This window comes from Cryptomeria japonica, chromosome 11 (genome assembly GCF_030272615.1).
Source record: "Cryptomeria japonica chromosome 11, Sugi_1.0, whole genome shotgun sequence".
NCBI classification, from domain to species: Eukaryota; Viridiplantae; Streptophyta; class Pinopsida; order Cupressales; family Cupressaceae; genus Cryptomeria; species Cryptomeria japonica.
The window spans coordinates 725311226-725333239 of record NC_081415.1 but is presented as its reverse complement, the minus strand read 5'-3'; the positions used below and the strand labels follow the sequence as shown (position 1 = coordinate 725333239).

The window sequence follows — 22014 nt, the reverse complement described above, 5'->3', positions numbered from 1 at the left end:
TGTTTTGTAACTTAAATTTATTTAATACTATTAATTTAATAATATGTGGTTTGAGCTGGGTAGTAAATGGCTGATTTTTTTTATTGTAAAGGGATTTTAAAGATTAAAAGTGTGATGGTATAAATAGAATAAAAATTTAAAAGTAATATCGAGAAGTGGTAAAGGAGGCACGATGCAGCCGAAGGTTTTTTTGCCGACTGTTAGAGTTTCTATGGGAGCGGCTTCTGTTTTCCCCATGTAGGCTAAGGGCTTTGGGTGAGCTTCTGGTGTTTTTCCAATGGTACAGACGGTGCCTCCCTTGCTATTAGAAATGGATCGCGTGGTGGGAATGCAAAGTTTGCCTCTCTATTAAAGGAGGATTTGCATGGTGGGAAAATGTTGTTGCGGAAAGGCAGTTGCTCAACTCTGGTTAATAGGGTGTGCAAGGGGCTTGATAGTTCAGGAAGCAGTGACAGATGGGTTTCTATGTTCCCTATTTTTCAAACTGGTCCAGTCCCTAATAGGGCATTGGTGGGTTTTGATGCCGAGATCTTTGAAGAAGTGAAGGAGAATGAACTTTTTTTTGCAGAGATGGGGTTGATTGGGCATTTTCATGGTGTTTGGCCAAGTCTAGCCGAACTACACAAATGGATTATAGATTGTTGGAAGCCCATTTTGAAAGGTGATGTGCAGATTTACTCGGGTGCTCGAGGTTTTTTTGTGGTGGTTTTTGACAATGAGCTAGACAGGAAGAAAATTATGTGTGAACGGTTATGGTGGTGGGATGAGAAGCATATGTTGTTATTAAAACCTCGGTATCCTGCCTTTTTCCCTACGACAAAGGCCTTTGATAAAATTCCAATTTGGGTAAGGTTACCTAATTTGCCTCTACAATTTTGGTTTGAAGCTTGTTTCAAAGCTATTGGTAACACTATAGGTAAGTTTCTGGGGGTGGATGAGGGCTCTTTGGATTACTTACATACCACGTATGCACACATTTTAGTTGAGATGGATTGCTCAACTGCTCCTCATGCTGAGATATCTTTGAAGCTTGTAAACGAGGTTTGGGTGTAGTCAGTAGATTATGAGAATATCTCTTTTAGATGTAGAAGATGCTTTCAAACTAGTCACTTGGCAGCTAATTGTGCCAAGAAGAAATCATAGGATGTGGCTTCTTGGTGGAGGGAGACTTCTCCCCATCATTATTCAGTGGAGAAGGAAGATGGTATCATTCAGGAAGGGGATTTTGGGAAGGATGGTGGCAATAGAGCTAAGGTTAAGCCAAGCCAGGCTACGGCCATGACGGTTGCTGATAAACCCGAGAAGAAAAACTTGGGTAGGGTGGATAAGGAACCAGGAGAGTTGATGCTTGTAGTTATAAACAATGAACCTGTTGGTGTTTCTATTGAGGGAGGTAGTCATGATGTTTCACTTGGTGAAAGGCAGGGTATTGTGGCCTTTTCCAATGAATCTGTCAGGGTACCTTAGGGTGTTATTGAGGAAGAAGAAGGGTGGATAGAGGTGCTTGGGAAGAAGAACATGAGAGAAATGAAGGATGTCTCACTTTTTCAATCAATTCGTCCCCTTGTTTCTAGTGGAGTTAGTGGATGATCTAGTATTTTGGACCTATTGATGGGTCTTGGATCTTTGGTATTTTGTAATTTGGGGACGTGGCTCACTGTTTGTAGCCCTATCTGGCTCGGGCCAAGATTAAAACCTGACTTATTATTAATAAAATAATTTTTTCCGATAAAAAAATACAATTTAAAAGTAATATCATTATTATGTTCTTTTATATTTAAAGACATAATTCTCAATTTTGTTTGTGTTTGATCTTGGAATTGAAAATGGTACTAGAACAAGCAAAACAAAAATGGAAGGTGGATAAAGAATTTGCATGATATTACAAATAGAAGAGTGAATAAGCTTTTATTGGAAATTGTTGAAGATTATTATAGAGATTTTTTTATTAAAAATATTTATTGATATGTGAAATTAATAAAATTATGTCAAATTAATTTTTTTAGATATTATTAATTTTGGAAAAAAATAATTGTTAAGAAAATTTGAATTTCCTTAAATAAATAGAGTTGGAAAATTAAGTTTAAAAAATAAAAAAATATGGGTTCAATGCTTCCAATTGTGATGCGTGTCGGGTAATAAACATCCTTTCATGTTTTCCCATAAAATTGTGATGAAGTTCTAATGGATTGGAAAGAGAGGACAATTGATTAGTAAATGGTTTGCTTTAAATTTCAAAATCTATATATGCAATTGCCATGATCAATTCTTCAACAATATTCTTTTTCAATTTGTTTGTTATTTGTTGAAAACATTTTTTTTTTTAAAGTTAAATATTGTTATCTAGATTTTTATTTTTTCCCCTTAGAATACAACCTTCCTTGAAATGAGTTATACATGAATAATAATTTCTAGTCAATTGATTTTGTGCAGGCACCTTATTTTTAGAGAATAGGGAGTGCATAATAATTATCCAACACAATAGTTACATAAATCAACTCATTCAACTAACTTGAGATTTTAAAATTGTAAATATAGATACATTTCTAACAATGCAATGTATAATTAAGCATTTTAATTAATTTAAAGATCATTAGAGAGCATCAAGAAAAAAAAAAGAAGTCAATAGAGAGCATGTACACTATCATGTACAATTATCATTTAAAGCTATAAGCTAATTCAATTAATCAAAATATTTTTTCTTGTAGAAAATGTAACTTTACATGTATACTATCTCGTACAACTCTCATTTAAATTTATGACAAGACATTAAAAATAATTGAAGAATTTATCTTATCTATGTTTCTTTATATAATGAATTAGGAGAAATAAAGTATATTGATATTTATTTTATTTTTTATGTGAAAAATAACACATTAACTTTTTTTATTTTGGAGGTTAGATTATGATTAAAATATAAAATATAAAAAAAATAAATTGAACAGTTCTAAACTGAAGTTTTTTTCTTTTATCATCCTGCTTATATATTTTTAACTCTCAATCTTTTACATCATATATCCAAAAGCTTAGATCTAATAGGGATCATAATGAAAGTTGGATGACCATTTCTTTTTTGAGTTAGCTAATTCACTTTGAGAATGGGTAAAATTTTTGAATATTATTTTTGGTGGAAGTTAAAAGTTTTCTTTTACTTAAATTAATATTGGAATGTGTTTTGTTATTTTTTGTTGAACATTGATTCTAAAATTTGATTTTGTAGAATTATGTTATTCTTTTTTCACCTCTTGATTGATAAGAGGAAAGCATTCCTTCATGGTCAATGAACAAGTGGTTTTATCCTTTAAAAGTGTTTCATATGTCACAAAAAGAAAGGCAAAGTGAAATCAATTGATATGTTGTCAAATGATTAGTCATCTAGGAGAAGAGCACCAGTAGCTGTCATAGCTAACTTCGCGCACCCACAGATCCCAAATGGTACACCGGATTTTGATTTTATTTAAGTTGTCTTCATTTGCGACTTAATTGCTTATAGCTATTGATCTGGTTTCTAGGTAGTCACGATGCACGTTGTGGAATCAGCTATGCGCACAAAGGTCAAAAAGTACACATTTCAAAGTGCCGCCTGATACCTAACTAAAGATGTTCCAGTAATCGTCAACTCAAAATCGCTAGTACTTATTGACAAATGTCCCAATAGTGGTGCACAAATGTTCCAATAGCGGTGCACAAATGGGCCAATTATGAACAAAAAATTACAAAAAATGACGGGCTATTGGTACAAAACAAATTTATTAATGGTGTTTTCACTATGACGGCTATTGGGGGGTCAATATAACGATAAGGTGACGGTTATTGGAACCATGTTATCTATTGATGCTCTTCCCCTATTGAAAATGCACTTGAAAATTATAAATAAAAAGAATCAAAAGAATAATAATCATTATAACTGGGTAATGAAGAAACTTGTTTCCTATGTCAAAAAAGAGAAACACAAAGTGAAGTAGTCAGGCAATTAGTCATCTATTGAAGATGAACTTGAGGATTATAAATACAAGAAATCAAAAGAATAATGATCATTATAACTGGGTAATGGTATTCACATTAGAAAGAGGCAATCGATCTTACACTGTAGAAGACAGTGACACATAACATTAGACGTATAAAACTGTAGGTATTACTCGCACATGAACCTGATACAAAAGATCGAACATCAGAAAGAAGCATACAAGATTTATTAATATTTTCAAAATGTAATTAAAAAGTTTATTTATATATTTAACCCTGAAGCCTGCAAACAAAATTGCTCATATATTGTAAGCGTCAAATGTAAAGATAAGTGTTTTGAAGTTTTGTTTCCTTTGTAAGCCGTAAATTGCCTTGTCAAGCCCCATCCTTTTATCTCTGGGGAGCTCTAAATCTAACCATAGGATGGCAATAATAATTAACTAGTCACTTTCATTGGATGTCTGAGGAGGACATGGGAAAATAATGTGAAAATAAGTGTTGTAAAATATCTACAATTTTTGTGGTGAATGACAATAGCAATAATGGAGGCAACTTGGTCAGTGGGACTACTCCTCAATAAATCTGACCGTAACTGTTTGGTGAGAATTCACACACTCAACTTCCCTTCCACTGAATTTTCTGGAACAAAAATGAATGAATAATATCAAGCATCACAGCATATTCTGTAATGGGACTTTTCACAGGGCTGTCTAATATGAATTGAAATCAACAAAACAATTTCAAATTGTTAAATTGTAACTTTCGAATTAAATTATTTTGTCGTTATGTCATATCTATAATACTATGCATTATAAAGTCAGGATATGACATATACAATATTGATAGTCATCATGTCATTCGAGCAATCAATACAAGACATCATTTTTTCAAAAAGAAAAAAAAATGATTTTTACATCTCATTCTAATATTAACCAATAGAAAGACAAATAATTGAAAATTTTAAAATCATTTGAAATAAAGAATTAAATATAACTAGAGAATTTTTTGTTCAAGATTTTTAATTTTATGCAATGATTGGTAAAATTATTTAAAAAGAATTGAATGCATAAGTAATTTTGCCTTGGCAAGAACTAAAAAAACATAAATACTTTCATTAACAAGTGAAATAAAAAAAAAATTCAATTAAAATATATAAATAAAGACACAACTTCTTATAACATTATAATTTTCTAATTTTAAAACTTAAAAGTTAATAACATAAAACCTTTTGAAATTTAATCTTTTATTTTAAAAAATAAAATTTTATTATATTTAAAATAAATAAATAAAATTATGAATGTTGATATATACTTATTTTATATAGTTTTATTAATATTTATTAATGAAACATAAATTTAAACTTGTTTGTTTGTTAAATTAGAAACTTATTGAAAAAAAATTAAATTATTCATTAAACAAATTTCTATAAGAATTTTCTTCATGATATAGATTTGATTTTTTTACTTAAAATTAAGTAAATCATTAATTAGATTTTTTTGAATTAATTCAATTTGTTATATTTTTTTTAAAGGCTTAATTTTACATTAAAACTTATATGTAATTTTAGATTATTTATAAAAAAATAAAATTAAAGTGTTAATTTTCCATTAGAGCTTTTAAAGAATACTTGAATTTTAGTAAAATGTTATTTTCAAGTTTTAAGTTGAGTAAATGATTTTTTATTTTTTATTTTTAACATGTAAAGTAAAATTAGCACAGTTTTCTAAGACTTTGAATTGTTGCATCTATCACTTAACATATTTTTAACAATGACATTTATGGTATCGTCCCTATAAATTCTTTGAAGGTAATAAGAAATCATGTAGGTAAGAAATAAGAATGAAAAATATTTTTTAGATAACTAATGTTAATCTAATGTTAAAAAGATAAAGAAATTATTTTGTTTTATTTATTTTGATTAATATAGAAAAAATCAAGAAAACTTTACTCAAGAGAAATATGTTAGATTAATTTATCCATTGAAGGAAACATTTTTTGAGTAAATGCATAAACCTTTCAAAATGACTAAATACTCAATTATAATTAGAAATAGAATTTATTAGTAAACAAGTCTTGGTTAATATGACTAAGTTTTTAATGAATTGATCTTTTTCTTTATGAGTAGCATTTATAGAGGAGTTTATTGAGGAAAAGGAGCTTAGAAAAATGTTACATACATTATTCAACAATTAATATCAAACATAGAGTAAAATTTAAAGATACATATATATTACATTTCAATCCCATTTGCAAGGGAATTGATGGTGTCCTGTGTATACTTGGTTTGGCATGGAACCTACTCTAAGTTAGCAAGTTGAGTGATGTGGGTGTGCAAGTTGGTTTCTTGAGTGTTGGATGCAAGATGGCAAGAGGTTCTATGATTCTTTCTAACGGTGTTTGGATTGGCACCTTGTTTAAGTTGGATGCATGAAAGGCTCAATGTAGTAGTGCTTTAATGAAGTCTAAGGAAAGGGCTTTAGATTCTTTATCCTCACCATTAGAGCAAGTAGAAAATAATATTGTTGTTTCTACATCTGATGGTCATGTTTTATGGGTAGCTAAGGGTACAAATTCTTTGGAGATGAATCTCTCATATGAGAAGGAAATATTATGGTGCCAAAGACTTGGTCACATTGGTGAGAAGGGTCTTAGAGCCTTGAAAAATAAGAGCCTTGTTGAAGGCCTTGATGACTATAATCTTGAGTTAAACTTTGTGAACATTATGTTTAGGGTAAATAACACCGTGTTTCTTTTTGTTCTAGTTCTCTAGTGTCTTATGGGGTTTTGGATTATATTCATTTAGATGTGTTTGGTCCTACTAATGTTCCTTTGATATGTAGATTTGTGCATTTTTTATCTTTCATAGATGACTATAGTAGAAGGACATTTGTGTATTTCATAAAAAGTAAATCTAAATTGTTTAGTAAATTTAAGTAATTCAAATCCTTGGTTGAAAACTAGGCTAGTAGAAAAATTAAGTGTTTGAATATTGGCAATGGCGATGAGTTTTGTTCGATAGAATTTAACACACTCTGTAAGGACCTTGGGATTGAGAGACACAAGACAAATCCATGCACCCAACAAAATAATGGAGTTGTAAGAGGATTAAAAAACACCAATGGAGAGACCTGTGAGTATGTTGAGTGGTATTAGGTTTAAATAGATGTTTTAGACTAAAGCTATAGCCAATGTACCTTAATTATTAGATCTCCTACTTAGGCACTTATTTAAAAGACACCCATGGGGGTGTGGTATGGTAAGAAGCCCTTGATGTGACATCTCAGAGTCATATGCACATGTTCCATGTGAGAAGAGATCAAAATTGGAAAATAAGGTGGTTAAGTGTATCTTCATCAACTATGATGTCATTGTGAAATGTTACAAGCTTTGGGATCTAGTTGCAAAGAAGGTGCTCTATTGTAAAAGTGTGATCTTTTGTGATTTGAAATATTTCACTCTCGACTTGAAATTACAAAAGGAAGAAAAATAGAAAAAGGAGGTAGCTCATATACTAGCTACTTCAATGAAAAATGAACTGTACACACTCCTATAAGACGTGATGATGAAGAGAGATCAAGAATCTCCGAAATGTTTGGAGAAGATCAAGAACCTCAATCTCAACAATTGAAGATGTCAACTCGTGATAGACAACAACCTAAAAGATATGGTTATTCACTAGAAAGGTTTGGATATTCTTTGTTGGACTCTAATTGCTAACACTAATGAACCAAGTGTTAGAGTATTACATTATTTAGTATAGTTTTATATTAGTAAGTAAATAAAACAAATCAGTTAGTGTGTTAGATGTTGGCAAGTTATTTCCGTATGTTAGTTGTGCATTTAAAAATAACGCTTTATAACCCAGTGGATTGTAATGCATAATCTATCCAATGAATCAATATATCATTCATCTATTTCTGCAATTTGATACTCATCATGTAAATCTGCAATTGTTTGGTCGTGCTTATTATTTCTTCATATGATATCAGAGCATTTAATACCTTTGTGCCTATGATAGCTTCGTGCTTGGGAGTATATAGAAAGAATGGGCTTATTGATGGAGTGATTGATCAAATGTCTATTATCACTATTACCTCTCTTTCAAAGGTTGCAATACTTCCTCGTGTGACATTTCTTGAAGGTATAAAGTTGATTAGTAGATGGATGCTTCATTGGTTGACACTTTCTATCATGGCTACACATATATCAAATAATGATTATGCTTTTAGAGTCATCTTTTTTTCACATGGCACACCCTTCAAAGTATCACCTGAAACATCAAATGGAGAGAGTGTAACAAGGGTCATATTGGAGGTTGGAGGTAGGAGGATATCTATCATCCCAAGCTATCTTTTCACTTAGGGATGATTCATTGCATGAGAAGCATCCTCTCACATTTATATCCCTGAAGAAAAGAGGGGACTTGGCATTATATGTCCCTTGAAGGAGCAGGGGGGGCAAGATTTCTTGTGGGTGCACTTGGTGTATTCTCATTTGATCAATGATTTATTGAGCACTTGAGGAGACATTAGACACACTCGGAGGAGATGTGGACTTTTAGAGGAAAGGTATCTCACGTCTAGATGCTTGGTTGTTAATTTGTGGAATAGATGAGGGATTATTTCTCTAGAGCACTTGAGGAGGCATTAGACACACTCAAAGGAGATGTTTGGAGGAAATATGTCTCGTTGTGCATGGAGGGTGGGAACACTTTTGTGTTCTCTCTGTGTTGTGCAGATGGTTGCAGGTTCTACAGTTAGGAGATCCACTAATGTAGTCAGTTAAGTGTTTCCTGGATGAGCGAGGAGGATTGGTGAATGTGCTTCATGAAAGTCTCTAGAAGGGTTGGGTTAAAGACCCTTGCAATGTTCCAGTCTTGTTCGAATTAATGTAATAAGGGGGGGAATGTTGGAGTATTACATTATTTCTATATAGTTTTAGATTAGTAATTAAATAAAACAAATTAGTTAGTGTGTTAGTTATTGGGAAGTTATTCGTGTATGTTAGTTGTGCATTGAAAAGTAAGGCTTTATAAGCTAGTGGATTGTAATGAAGAATCTATCCAATGGATCAATATATCATTTATCTATTTCTACAAATTGATACTCATCGTGCAAAACTGCAATTGTTTGATTGTTCTTATTGTTCCTTATTGTTCTTATTAGTTGGATGAGTAAGTGGCAAGTTGAATTCATAGTACATGGTAGATACTCATGCTTATAAGGAATCCATTTGGATTAAGAGATTAAATTTTGATATTGGTTTTGATGCAAGACATATTACTATTTATTATGCTATTTATTTAGTGAAGAATCCTACTTTACATGCTACAACAAAGCACATTGATGTGCAATTTCTTTGTTTGTGATATGGTGGAAGATGGACAAAAATTGATACTTTGGCAAATGTTACGGAGGCATTGATGAAGCTAGTAAACACAAATAAGTTTATATGGCTTGTCAATTCTATGGGCCTTGGGCCTTGAGTAGTTGAGGGATAATGAATCTGAAGATTCTAAACAGGTCTTTGACAAGTGGGAGAATGTTGGGATTAAGGTATTTCAGCCTTAGAGTCCTAATATAGTTGTTATTTAATTATTTATTGCAGCCACTTTGTAAGTCTTAAAAATTAGGAGACTATTGTCATGGGTTGCTATGTTGGGATTGTGACAGTTTCTTTTAATTACTCCATTGATTACTAGTTTCATGGAAGTCATGGATATTTATTATTTGGAAACTATTATTTGTGGTGGATTTCATTTTTGACAAGTGATGTTAGATAGGTGTTGCACATGGCAAGATGACCATTATGGGTGAGGCATGAGTTGGTACTTTGGAAAGTTGTTGTGTGCAATGTGCCATGGAAACAACAACTTGTTGTTTTTGACACCACTTACCTTTTGATTCTATGAGCTGGTTTTGGAAAGCATGGGAGCTTTCCACTCATGTGTTGAGATATTTAAATATGTGGCTTCTTAGTGAATATTGTATGACAGGTTGGATATTTTCTAAGAATCTATTTGTGCTAGAATTTTCTTTGAAGTTCTTTGATGCTATAATTACTTTTGAAGAGCCTTGGCTATGTGCATTGTATTGTACTTGTTGGTCATTGTTGATAATACAATTGATATATGGCTTTTGGAGTGTGGGTTTTTTCTCAAAAGAGTTTCCCCATGTAAATGCAGTGTTATGATTTTATTTGTTTAAATCTATTTATTGTATATGTTTATCTAATCTGCAACAAAAAACTAGTTTGCAAGATTTTTTTTGCATTATCTCTCTAGTTAGATTTAGCATTTGGAAATAGTATTCAACACTTTGCTTCCTTTCATGTCTGACATAATCTTTTTTGACTACTCGAATGTTCATTTTTTATAATAGACGAAATACAAGCTCTCACCTGGTAAGATCCAATTTATAAAACACTTACATCATTTTTCTAAGGTTGATGCACCTTGATATAGTAGCTTCCCATTTACTTATTGACACATAGTTTTTTTCTAAATTTTGAAAAAAAAATTATTGGAATTGGGAGAAAATTGTATTAAAGGAATCAAATGATATTGAAGACAATATTTAAGGTGTACATGAAATCCTGAAACATTTACTTTTCTATTCCCAATCTATAGGAAACAACTACACGTTCTTGCTAACTTAGCATCCAAATAATAAAGTATTAGATTTATTGGATTTTTTATACATCAATGGAACACAAGAATACATATCATTCAACATTATCTAGCACTTCCCATGTTATAATCAAGCTAATTATAATAATTTTTAGTGTGATTAATCATGAAATTGATAAAGAATTCAACTAGTTTTTTCCATTCTCTAAAGAAATGACTAGAAAAGAAGGGATCCATATCATTGAGTCAAGGAGAAACCTTATCCAAGATATTATTGATCTTCCAATTTATTATTTATCTATTGTTGATAGTGTTTACTAATATAATTAAGTCCCCTAATGGAACATAATTTTTTTTTAGAAATGTGGTTCTAATGAGGATCTTTTTTGGAAATGTTACTCTATTATATTCCTTTCAAATATGTTGAATCATCATTGAAGCCCTAATGCAAGAAAAATAAGGTTTCATTTTCAATGTCGGTCAACTTTTGAAAAAGACATTATGGCATTGATAAAGGCATCCACCCACCTTAATCTTGTACAAATCCATCTCCAACACATCCAAGCAAAGTGACATAGTATGAAAATATGTCCCACAATTTATTCACATTAATACAATTAAAAAACTTTGAAGAGACATTGATTCCAATTCTCTTTAATCCTCACATGTTTCACCCCTTAACATCATGTTTACTTTTTTAATATTTTATGTATGGTACTCATTTAATAGAAATTACTCTTTTACATTGTTTTTCAATCATAGGGACATATACAATTAGAAATCGTCTTCCCTTACCTATTATCGGTTCTTTAATTGATTGTATTTCAATTGCTCTTATTTAATTGTCATGTTGCCTCAATCAAACATAATTTATAAAGTAATTAACAAATTTTGAAAATGGAGATAATAAAAAAATTCACAATAAAAACTTTATGTCACTTCATAGTATGTAGCCAGTCAAAATTCACAATATTAATTTTATAAAATTCTTTGGTCAAACTACTTACATGTTGAAATTAAGAAAATGAATATTCACATTACTAAAAACACTTCATTTCCCTTGCTTGAAATGTACCATGAAAATAATTAACAAGATAGAAAATAAAATGTGTATTTGTAGAAACAAGTAGAACTCAAGACTAGAAATTAAAAATCACATAAAAATTATGTGATTTAGTTGTTACCTAGAAGGAGAAATATAAAGAATATCTTTTATCCAATATTTGAAACAGATCAATCTTAATTTTGCTAAATAAAAAATAAAGATACAAAAATTATCCTTCACCAATAATCAAAACACATCAGCCTTAAACCTCACCTATATAATATTCTTTATTTAAATATTAACTAATTTAAATAACTCTAAATACTATTATTAAATATAAATATAATAAACCTAACCTTCTTTAAATGTATACCTATTAGATCTTCCTCTCTGAACCTTCACCCATCTGAACCACTATCATAGCCTTCATATGTGAGACTCAAGCTGTGGAGGAGAGGGGCTCTGCTCTCTCCCTTTCAAATACTCTACGAAGCCTTCCAAATTGTTTTGAGACGAGCCTCCATTCATCACTGCTTTCTTCATAATTTCCCTAACACACCCAACATTACTCCTAGGCCTTTTCCCCTCTTGTCCATCTATTTCCATAAATTCTGCTATGGTCACTGCAATCTCCTGGCGACTCACCAGCGTGGATCTCATCCTATTACAACTTCTTGAAACTTGACCCAGATTCATGGCCACTCCCCATTCATCGACAATGAGCCTGCAGTTGGTATACTGATCTGTCAGCAGAGGAAATGCGAGCATGGCAACTCCCAACCAGAGGCTCTCCACGATGGAATTCCAACCGCAGTGAGTGAGAAACCCACCCACAGAAGAATGGGACAAAACATCAAGCTGAGACACCCACTCAACAACCAAACCCTGTTCTTTGCTGTCTTCCATAAACCCTTCTGGCAGTATGTCTTGCACGTCAGAGGAAACTATATCAGGACGGAGCACCCAAAGGAAAGGCCGCTTGCTGTGCAGCAAACCCATTGCCATTTCCTGTACTTGAGCTTTGGAAACATGGGCGTAGCTTCCAAAAGAGACATAGAGAACAGAATTCTTGGGCTTGCTGTCGAGCCAGCTCCTACAGTCCGATTCAACCCACATGCTTGTTCCCACCTCGCCCTTGGAATGATGGTGTTGAAACAAGGGACCCACTGAGCCAAAAGGGATTCCCGACTGCACTTGAAGCTCTTGGATTGTTCGGCTCTCCAGCTCCTCCACTGTGTTGGAAATAATCCAATCTGCTTTGCGGACAGACTGAAAGGCTTGGTATATAACTCCGTGCTCCACTGTTGATAGATCCCGCTCTTGCAGATAAGAAGGAAGATCTGTTAATTTCAAAGTTGGAGCTCCAGGAATGTAGTTTATCAGCTCGCTCTCTGCAAGACAAATTCCACCATTATTTTATCAAATGGGATGAGCTTAAAACTGTGCAAATCTTCAAAGATTTTCATAACCCATGTTCAAATTGTTTATATATAATAGAAAAGAAGGTTAACATATATATTACCGTTTCCTGTAAATGGGTAATGGCCATTTTTGACGAGGAGGTCCAAGTGATAATATATGGCGAACACCATGACCGACTCCGTCCAGAAAGAAACGTATGGGACTCCAAATTTCTTGGCTATGCGGTCTGGCCAAACGAAAAAGGTGTCGGTGATGATGCAGGAGATTGGAGGGCCTTTTCGCTGCAGATCCTCCATCAATTCCTCTACGTGGGACTCCATCTTATTTAAGACAGCATTGTTGAAATCATCGTGATTGAGAGATCTGTCGAATCCTTGAGGCAATCCGTCGGATACAAGTGCCGATCGGATGTTAGAATCCAAACTGTGGGCGAAAGGGTCGCGGCCATTGTTGGCTTTGATGATGCGGGCATGGCATCCATGGGTGCACACCACTGTCACAAGAACACCCTTGGCTGCCAGATTGGTGGCCAGCTTATAAGTTGGAATGATGTGTCCCTGTAATGGATACATAAATACCACTGCATGCACACTACTCATCTTTACTTCTCACAACTATACACTATTGTTGAGGCGTTTCTTGTGTGTTGTACAGTTTTACATATTCAAAGAGGAGTTGAGTATTAAATAGGGAGGGAGAGTCTACTATTCTACTATAGTTTTTAGTGTAGATCGTGAATACACCTAATTAAATGGACAACCAGCAATAAAATGTGTGATACAAGAACAACAGACCAATAAGAACACTGCAGGAATTGTCCCCTACAACCAAATGCTTTGAAGTTTAGTTGCTTTTGTAAACTGTACATTGCCTGGTCAATAGTAACTAGTCCGTCTCATCAGTTGTCAGGGAAGGACGTGGGTAAATAACGTGACAACAAGTGTTTTGAAAGTAATAAGCAATAATGGAGGCAACGTAGTCAGTGGGACTGTATATCAATAAATCTGACAGTAACTGCTTCGTTGGAAATCCACCCAATTTCCTCAACAAAAATGACAGTAGGGATGGGACTTTTCATAGTACTGTCTATGGTTCCATTTCTAAAAATCAATTCTATTAATATGAGTTTTAAGCATTAAATATATTCTTTGATTCAAGAAAAATAGAAATATTAATGTATACATTAGATGTAATTTTTTTATAGAAATTACTTACTAACATCTAGTTCACCTATTTTTCTTAACAAAAAAATCTCAAGCATAAGAGTATATTTTGTAATGGGATTTTTCATAATGCCTTTGATATTGAATGTGCTATCACTATCATCATAATAGTACTTTCATATTGTGAGGTGGGAAGTTATGTTTCAATGAAATCCTTTTCTATAAAATTACGTTATTCACTTATAAATTATTATTAAAATTAATCCTCTTGTAAGTCATTCTATCTACCCAAATGATGTACAACTCGATAACTGATAACCCTTAATCGGTGTTACTTGTTGCAATAGAGAGCCTATTGCAACAAAGAAACTAAGGTTCATTTGAGCAATATAGAAAGGAAAGTTAAGAGGTAAAAATTATTTCAAAAAGGTAAAAATATAGAAAGGAAAATTAAGCTTCATTGGGTAATATAAATGATTAAGCATATGGAATAAAACAACTAGAACCTCTTATCCTAGCCTTTGAGAGTAACATACCTCATTAAAACTTTTGCGACCCTTGACCAAGCATCAAGAAGATCTTCACAATTGTAGTTGTTTTGTATCTCGTTAAATTTATCCCCTTCTTTCAAGAAATTCTATATAGTCTTCTTGTAATCCCCCTTAATTTTCTTTGACAATTGCACACCTTCATTAGGGATACGAGTTAACATAGTTATGGTCTTTGCCAAGACCTAGAAAGAGATGTCATGCACCGAAACCACACCCTTTTTTCACGAACCAAAACACTCCATGAAAAGGGTTTGATCAAACCCTTGCATAGCTAGACTATAAGGGAAAAATTGCTCGCCTCCAAAATGTCCCAAACCTTTGGTATCATGTTTAACATTTTCATGCTCCTTTGTTCAATTTGAACTAAATCCTCACCTATATTCCCAGTATAGAAAATGAAGAGACGAAGACTCCTCGAAGTAAGTTCTATAACTTTAGGAAGAAAACTTAATGAAACAAAATAAATCAACTTAAATCTGGTCCATGCACACAGACCCAAAGACAATAAATTTTAATTAATAATGACATGACTATCCAAGTGTAGCCTTCGGTTAATATTGGTCGGAAGGCCAAACACTTCATTCCATACCATTAAGTTATATTTATTTGAGCTGCCAAATTACAAAGAAGATTCACTAATTGATTTTGCTCTCTAAACACATGTAAAATCATGTGATTATGGAAATATTTTATATTAGTGTAGGCATCATCAATCAAGTCTCAAACGTACCAGCTAGATTTGGTCTTGTTGTTTAGGATATTTACCATGTTCGTGGAGTCACATCAATAATAATATTGATTAACCTCTTATTTTTCGCTATAAGGATGTCATGGAAGGCTACTGCCACCTCAACAAAATAGAAAGTTTGCACCACAAGGTTAATTACATATGTAAACATGAGCTTCCCATCATGGCCTCACATGACCCCACTTCCCACCCACCTATCCTAGGTTCCCGTGTGAAGAAATGGAAAAATTAAAAGCTTTAACCATCCATGGGTAGGGGGCACCAAATAGTTTTGGTTCTAATAGTGTAACATTGCAAGGGAGATCCCTTATATCCTAGAGTTTGGCAATTTGAATTTCCCACTCAATTGGGTTTTTATAAGGCTTCTTCAAAGTAGTATATTTGATGTTTTCTTTAATAGTAAAGTCAATAGACTCCACAGAAAAATTATACAAACTCTTTTTTATTCTTGAAGAATCTATTGTTGCACTCCTTTCAGACCCTGCAATCTATATGAAGAAGGACCATCTACCATAGTTCCTTAATGAGGAAGTGAGAGAAAAGAGGGAACCAACTCTCTATCATGCTTCTAATATCTTTTGGCCACCTCCACAAAATTTTAAAAAACATACAATCAACTTCTATTTGATATTCCAAGTATAATTGTATCGGATTAACAGATGATTGATAGATTCCTCATCTTGTTCACATAGGAGACACCTATTTACCAACTGCATGCCGCACTTCTTGATATTGTCATTCATGAGAATTTTCTATGGCAAGTTATCAATCAAAAGAAACAAATTTTAGAAATAACATTAGGATTCAAAAGACTCCTCAAGGTGAAGGTAGGTGGCCAAACCTATTCCAGTCTCACAGAATGGTCCTTGTTACAAGACTTGGGCCAAATGAGAACATCCTTATGATGGATTCTATAGTATTTTTGGCTAGAAATACACAACATAAGGTCCTCCAAAATGGGGCAGAGATGAGGTTCAACCCAATTCAAAATGATTTTTTATTTAAGGAGAACAATAGAAGGATTCCAATAGTCCTTGACCAAGCTACCAAGTCTTCTCTCCAATGCTAGTTTAACCACATAACAGATTGGATGCCAATCTAGAGTGATATTTGAAATCTAGGGATCATGCCAAAATCTGAATGTATCTCCTTTGCCAACTTTCCATCTCACCCCCTAGGAAATAATATCTTTGACTATCACTAGATTGTTCCAAATGTCGGAACTTCTTGGCAACTATTGAGCATGAAGAAAAGCAATGTCATCTCTACCATTCAAATATTTACATTTCATGATTCTTGCCAAGTTCATGTTCTCATTAATCGATTTCCAATTGAGTTTCAAAAGTAAATCTTTATTCACGAGGCTTATCTTTCTTATGCCCAAACTACCATTAGCTTTAAATTTGTAGACAGTGTCCCAATCAACTAAGGGGATCCAATTCTTCATTTCTATTCAAGACGATAAAAACCTTCTTTGAATTTGTTGAAGTTTTGATGCCATGTTCTAGAGAAAGTAGGTACACCGACGTGCTTTGAAGAAAAGCTTTTAGAATTTAATTCATGTTCAAGGTTTATATATACAATATTATTATAAGAATTGTTTTGTTGAATTGCATCCTTCCTTAGAATAGGTTGTGTAGACTAACATGTCCTAGTCATTTGATAGTGTGTATGTGTCTTATTTAAAAAAACAAAGAATGCATATCAATTGTCCAACATAATAATTATTTTAGTCAGTTAACTGATATTTAAAATATGTAAATCTAGATGCATTTTGATAAAATTATGTTATTCCTTTCCCATCTTTTGATTGACAAGGAGGAAATTGTGCACACAAGAATGTGATACAAGAAGTCGAACATCAGAAAGAGGCATACAACAATTTTTATATTTACAAAATGTAATTCTGAATTTTATTTATATATTTAATCTTGTGGCCTACAACAAAATTGCTCGATGGGCGTAGGCCAGCGTCAAATGTAAAGCCAAGTGCTTTGATGTTTTGCTTCGTTTGTAAGCCGTAGATTGCCTTGTCAAGCCCCGTCCTTTTAATGCTTATCTATGGGGAGGACAAAATCTAATAATAATTAGTCGCCTCCATCAGATGTCTGAGGAGGACATGGAAAAATAATGTGACAATAAAAGTGTTGTGAAATATCTGCAAGTTTTGTGGTGAGTAGCAATAGCAATAATGGAGGAAACTTGGGCAGTGGGACTGCAGACTGCATTTCAATAAATTTGACCGTAACTGTTTGGTGGGAATTCACTCACTCAATATCTCTCCACCGAACTTTCTGGTATAAAAAATGAATGAATTTGAAGCATCACAGGTGCATATTCTGTGATGGGACTTTTCACAGTGCTGTCTAATATGCTTGTATTCCATTCAAACCAATTCCATTCATCTTAGTTCAAAGTATTAAACATAATGTTTGCCGACACTGCTTTCTGACCAATTTCAGTGAATCCCAATTTTCAGGATTATATCGGAAAGTCTTTCAAAGAGTTTAATTTTATATGGGAACCTCATGAGAAACTTTATTTAGTGATACCTAATTAAGGGAATCTTTGTGCTGGGTATGAAAATATTTTGTAAGTGGATAGTCCGAATGAGATTTTTGAGGAGACGAGACTTCACAATATATAATAGAAGAGCCAACATTAAAAGAAAATGAAAATAGATTAGCATTGGATCTCTTGATTTCTTAGATCACTTGATCTTATCAATGTTGTTGAAATAAATTAAACTAGCATACTTATCTTTAGAAAAACATATGTAAAGTATGCTGAGAGACATCTATATTTGGAAGCTAACCTTAATTCAAATGCAATTGCAATTACAAATTTTATTTAGCGTAACTCAAATTAATTTATTTTAAATATCATTTTCATAAATGTTGAAATGAAGCAAGACTAAAGAGTTTGGCTATGTGTATCCTAATAAATATAGGTTAGAAATAAGTTAGAATTGTGATTAGGGTTGGAGCTAGAATTACTATTAGTGTTAGTTTTAGAGTTGGGGCTATAATTAGAGTTGCAATTTAGTCCATGTTCATTGAGAATTAAGGTTAAGTTTATGGTTAGTATTCAATTTTGATCAATTTTCAATTATGTTTAGGGTTTTATTTTAATTATGGTTAAAGTTTGATTTCCATTATTAGGATAATAATTCAAGTAGGATTTAAGAGTTAGGTATAGATTTTATATAAATTTAATGGAGGGTTTTATGTCAAACCCAAAATATCTTTTGTAGAATATTTATATTAAAAATGCAAATTTAAACTAACACACTATTCATCATTCCTACTTAATATTAGGAATGCTAAAAAGAAGATTTTTAAATTAATCACAATAATTATATATATTCATTTAATTTAAAGACACTTGAGCACCACAATATTTTCTAAAATGGTATTTACAGCTATATTAAGTTAAAAGAAAGGAAAAAAACAAATTGTATTGCAATAGAAAAGGCTTTTCTTTTCAACATACTCTAAAGTAAAGATCAACCCATAAGTAGTTGTGAATTAGAATCAAATAGTTGTGTGTGGATATACATAAAAACAAAATAAAAAAATATTTTCTTTATTGATCTTAAATTCATGTGATGCTTGGGTGTTTGATTGGGGGTCTTTTCCACTTTACTTATGTCCAATCATTCTCTACTTGACAGATAGAATATTGATTTTGACTCATTTTTCTTTTAAGAATCCTTCATTACCCCTGGGCACATTCCTTATAGTTGCTAATGATTCTTGGGAAACCCCAGAAATTATGGTATCAGCTGGATATTTACTAGATTGGATATCATAGTCAAAAGAAGTTGCCTTATGTCAATTCTCAATGGAGTAGTTTTTCCTTAGTTGAAGTTTGTTGTGGAAGATGATTAGAAATGTATGATGTCAATATGTGTTGCTTGGTGTTGTTGTTCAATTTGATTGGTGCCTCAGTTGAATTTTTTTGTGGAAGATGATCAAAGATGTATGATATTGATATATCGTGCTTGGTGTTGTTGTTGAGTTTGATTGGTATCTTAGTTGAGATTGTGTTTTCATTGATGTAACAGTAATTTATATAAAGTTGTAGTAGATGTTCAGTGGTATTGAGGGTTCAGATGTTGTCATATTGTCTAATGAAGATGTTGTACTTATTTGACGATTTTTCAAAAGATAAATGTAGCAGAAATTTCTATACACAGGAAAGAGTATTCAATGCTCTAGTGGAGAATTTTTTGTTCTAGAATGTGAAGAGTATGGTGTGTAGACTTGGATATAATGTTAATGTTTTGTGAATAGTGTACTATTAGGTTTATAGGTCAACTAGTTGCTTAGATGACGAGATTAGTTGTTATTGTTCTCTAACAATGAGAGTGTTTGTAATCATTTATATCTATATTGTGAGCGTGATTCTCACTATGGTTTTTTCCTTTTTGAGTTTTTCACGTAAATTTGGTGTTTATGAGTTGATTTTGTTTTATGTTTTCATGATTTCGTCAAAGTAAAATGTTAGTAGTGGTTTGTATAGGAGTTGAGAAAATACAACACCACAGGAGCCCAAATAATCTCTGCAAGCTGAAAAACCTGTTACAAGGAGAAGCAATGAAGCAAATCATAGAAGGAAAGAATACACAGGAAAAATAATCTCCAAAAATGTATTGTCAATAATAATCCTTCTTCATACAATGAAAAGAAAGAACTCAACCTTTAATAGGTCAAGAAACCCTAAAAGGGAAAACCTAGGTTTGCACATAATAATTAATTAAAATAATTAATTGTATGCACCTAAAGTTAGCTTAAGTGTAAAAGAGATAAAGGGAACTTAAATAATTAAACAAATAATGTTTAATTAATCAAGTAAATACCCGAATACTCTAACACCCCCCCTTAAGCTAGACTTAGGGAGAAGCTAAAACCTAGAACAACTACTGAAAGCAATAAAGATGGGTCTCGACAACAAGGCTTGATCAGGTACCCATATACAATGAAATCTCTATGAACTGGAGAAATAGAGAAAACCACGTGGGAACAAAAATCTAATCCAAAAAGAGATGGAAAAGAATACCACTGAAGCATGAAGAACCTGCAAACTTTGTCGAAGAATAACTACTGATATGAAGAACCTCCACTGAAATAGATCATGACCAGGTAGAGAAGACTGTAATCTGTATGAGTGCCCTCAAATGACACTACTCGAATCAGAAGGAAAACAAGGCAAACAACTGAACTCGAAGATACAGATGGCATGAGAAACCAAAGCCTGAAGAGCTGATCAATTGAACCATGGAAGCAGTAGAACCAACAGGATAAACCTCCCCATAATGTTGACAAGGGAGAGGGATAGGAACACTGAAAAGAACAGCCAAGAAAAACTGTATGACAAAGAACCAGGAACATCAAAGGTGTTGAGAAAAGTACATGGTGTCGTGGAAGGAACACTCACTTGACACACATCATGAGGTGAATGTCATGGAATGAACACTCACTAGACAAAGGAAGATGGAAAACAACAGGCAAACATCAACCCCCGCATGGCATTTGATCAATAGTGCATGTACAACAAGACACAAGATATGCAAGATTCCAAGTAAACAATGCTTGATGGCACTTTATCTCAGTGTGTTTGCATAAATACAAGCTACAATGATAAGAAGACTGGAAATAGAAATGTGAACCAAAATAAAGACATCCTACTTAGAGAAGAGATCCCAGGACCTGAAACAACCACAATATCCACCAGAGTGCTGAAAAGAAAAAAAATGAATAAAATATGCATGGAGAAGAATCTGGAAATAAAACTTAGATGGCTGGAAAGTACACAACACACACTTTCCGAAAATATAAAGTTTTTGAAAAATGGAGGTCGGATGCTCATTCTATGGCTCTTGGAGTGCAAAAAATAGACCTCACTTTGACTGGACAAAAACATAGTCAAATAGCAAAATTGGAAAAAGTTACCAACACTATGAGGTCGGCCTCGGAACCAGCTTTCCGACGCCTATCCGTTTTTGAAAAAATGACTCTGTATGCCCAAGATAGGGCCAAAAAACCAACCCCCCCTGAAAAAGCCAAAAAAGGGAGTCTGGTGGCTTGTTTGGGCGTAGGAGGCCAAGAAGCGGCGCTCCGGTGGCGGCCTGGGCGGAGCAGAGCCAGGTGGCCAGGCGACAAAGAGGGTCGGGCAGCGGAGGAGGTCGAGCGGCAGGGAGGCCGGGCCGAGCGGCGACCGGGGAGCTGGGGGCTATAGGGAGTGGAGGCCGGGGGCTGCAGGGAGCTACAGGTGGTAGTGGGTTGGTCAGGCGGCGAGAGGCCGGGCGGTGGCCGGGGAGTTGGGGGCCGCAGGCAGCGGCGGGGTCGCCGGAGGTCGACAGCGTGGGGTTGCTGGAGAACGCAAGGCCGATGGGGGCCGGAGGGGCTGCCGGCGGGGGCCGCAGAGGCCGGACTGATAGGTCTAACAGGCCTGTCAGTCCAGTACCCTGTGGTACCCACAAAACCTAA

At 33.7% G+C, this 22014-nt stretch overlaps 2 protein-coding genes across 2 annotated transcripts; one reads left to right on the top strand and one right to left on the bottom strand.

Annotated features, from left to right (window-relative positions):
* Positions 1-11734: 11734 nt before the first annotated feature.
* Positions 11735-13897, bottom strand: LOC131061242 (UDP-glycosyltransferase 86A2). Its single transcript, XM_057994789.2, has 2 exons — positions 13162-13897; positions 11735-13030 (listed from the first exon to the last, which is right to left on the bottom strand). Exons 1-2 carry the CDS (start codon positions 13658-13660, stop codon positions 12066-12068), a joined length of 1464 nt encoding a protein of 487 aa, XP_057850772.2. The 5' UTR covers positions 13661-13897; the 3' UTR covers positions 11735-12065.
* Positions 13898-21484: 7587 nt separating this feature from the next.
* LOC131061402 (uncharacterized) lies at positions 21485-22014 on the top strand. The gene is made up of 2 exons (XM_057995045.2): positions 21485-21489; positions 21624-22014. The coding sequence occupies exons 1-2, from the start codon at positions 21485-21487 to the stop codon at positions 22012-22014; spliced, it is 396 nt and encodes a 131-aa protein (XP_057851028.2).

Coding starts and splice junctions, on each gene's coding strand:
- LOC131061242 (XM_057994789.2), bottom strand. CDS start 13,660: ATGAGTAGTGTGCATGCAGTGGTATTTATGTATCCATTACAGGGACAC. Junction 13,031..13,161: donor TTACCCATTTACAGGAAACG/GTAATATATATG, acceptor TTTGTCTTGCAG/AGAGCGAGCTGATAAACTAC.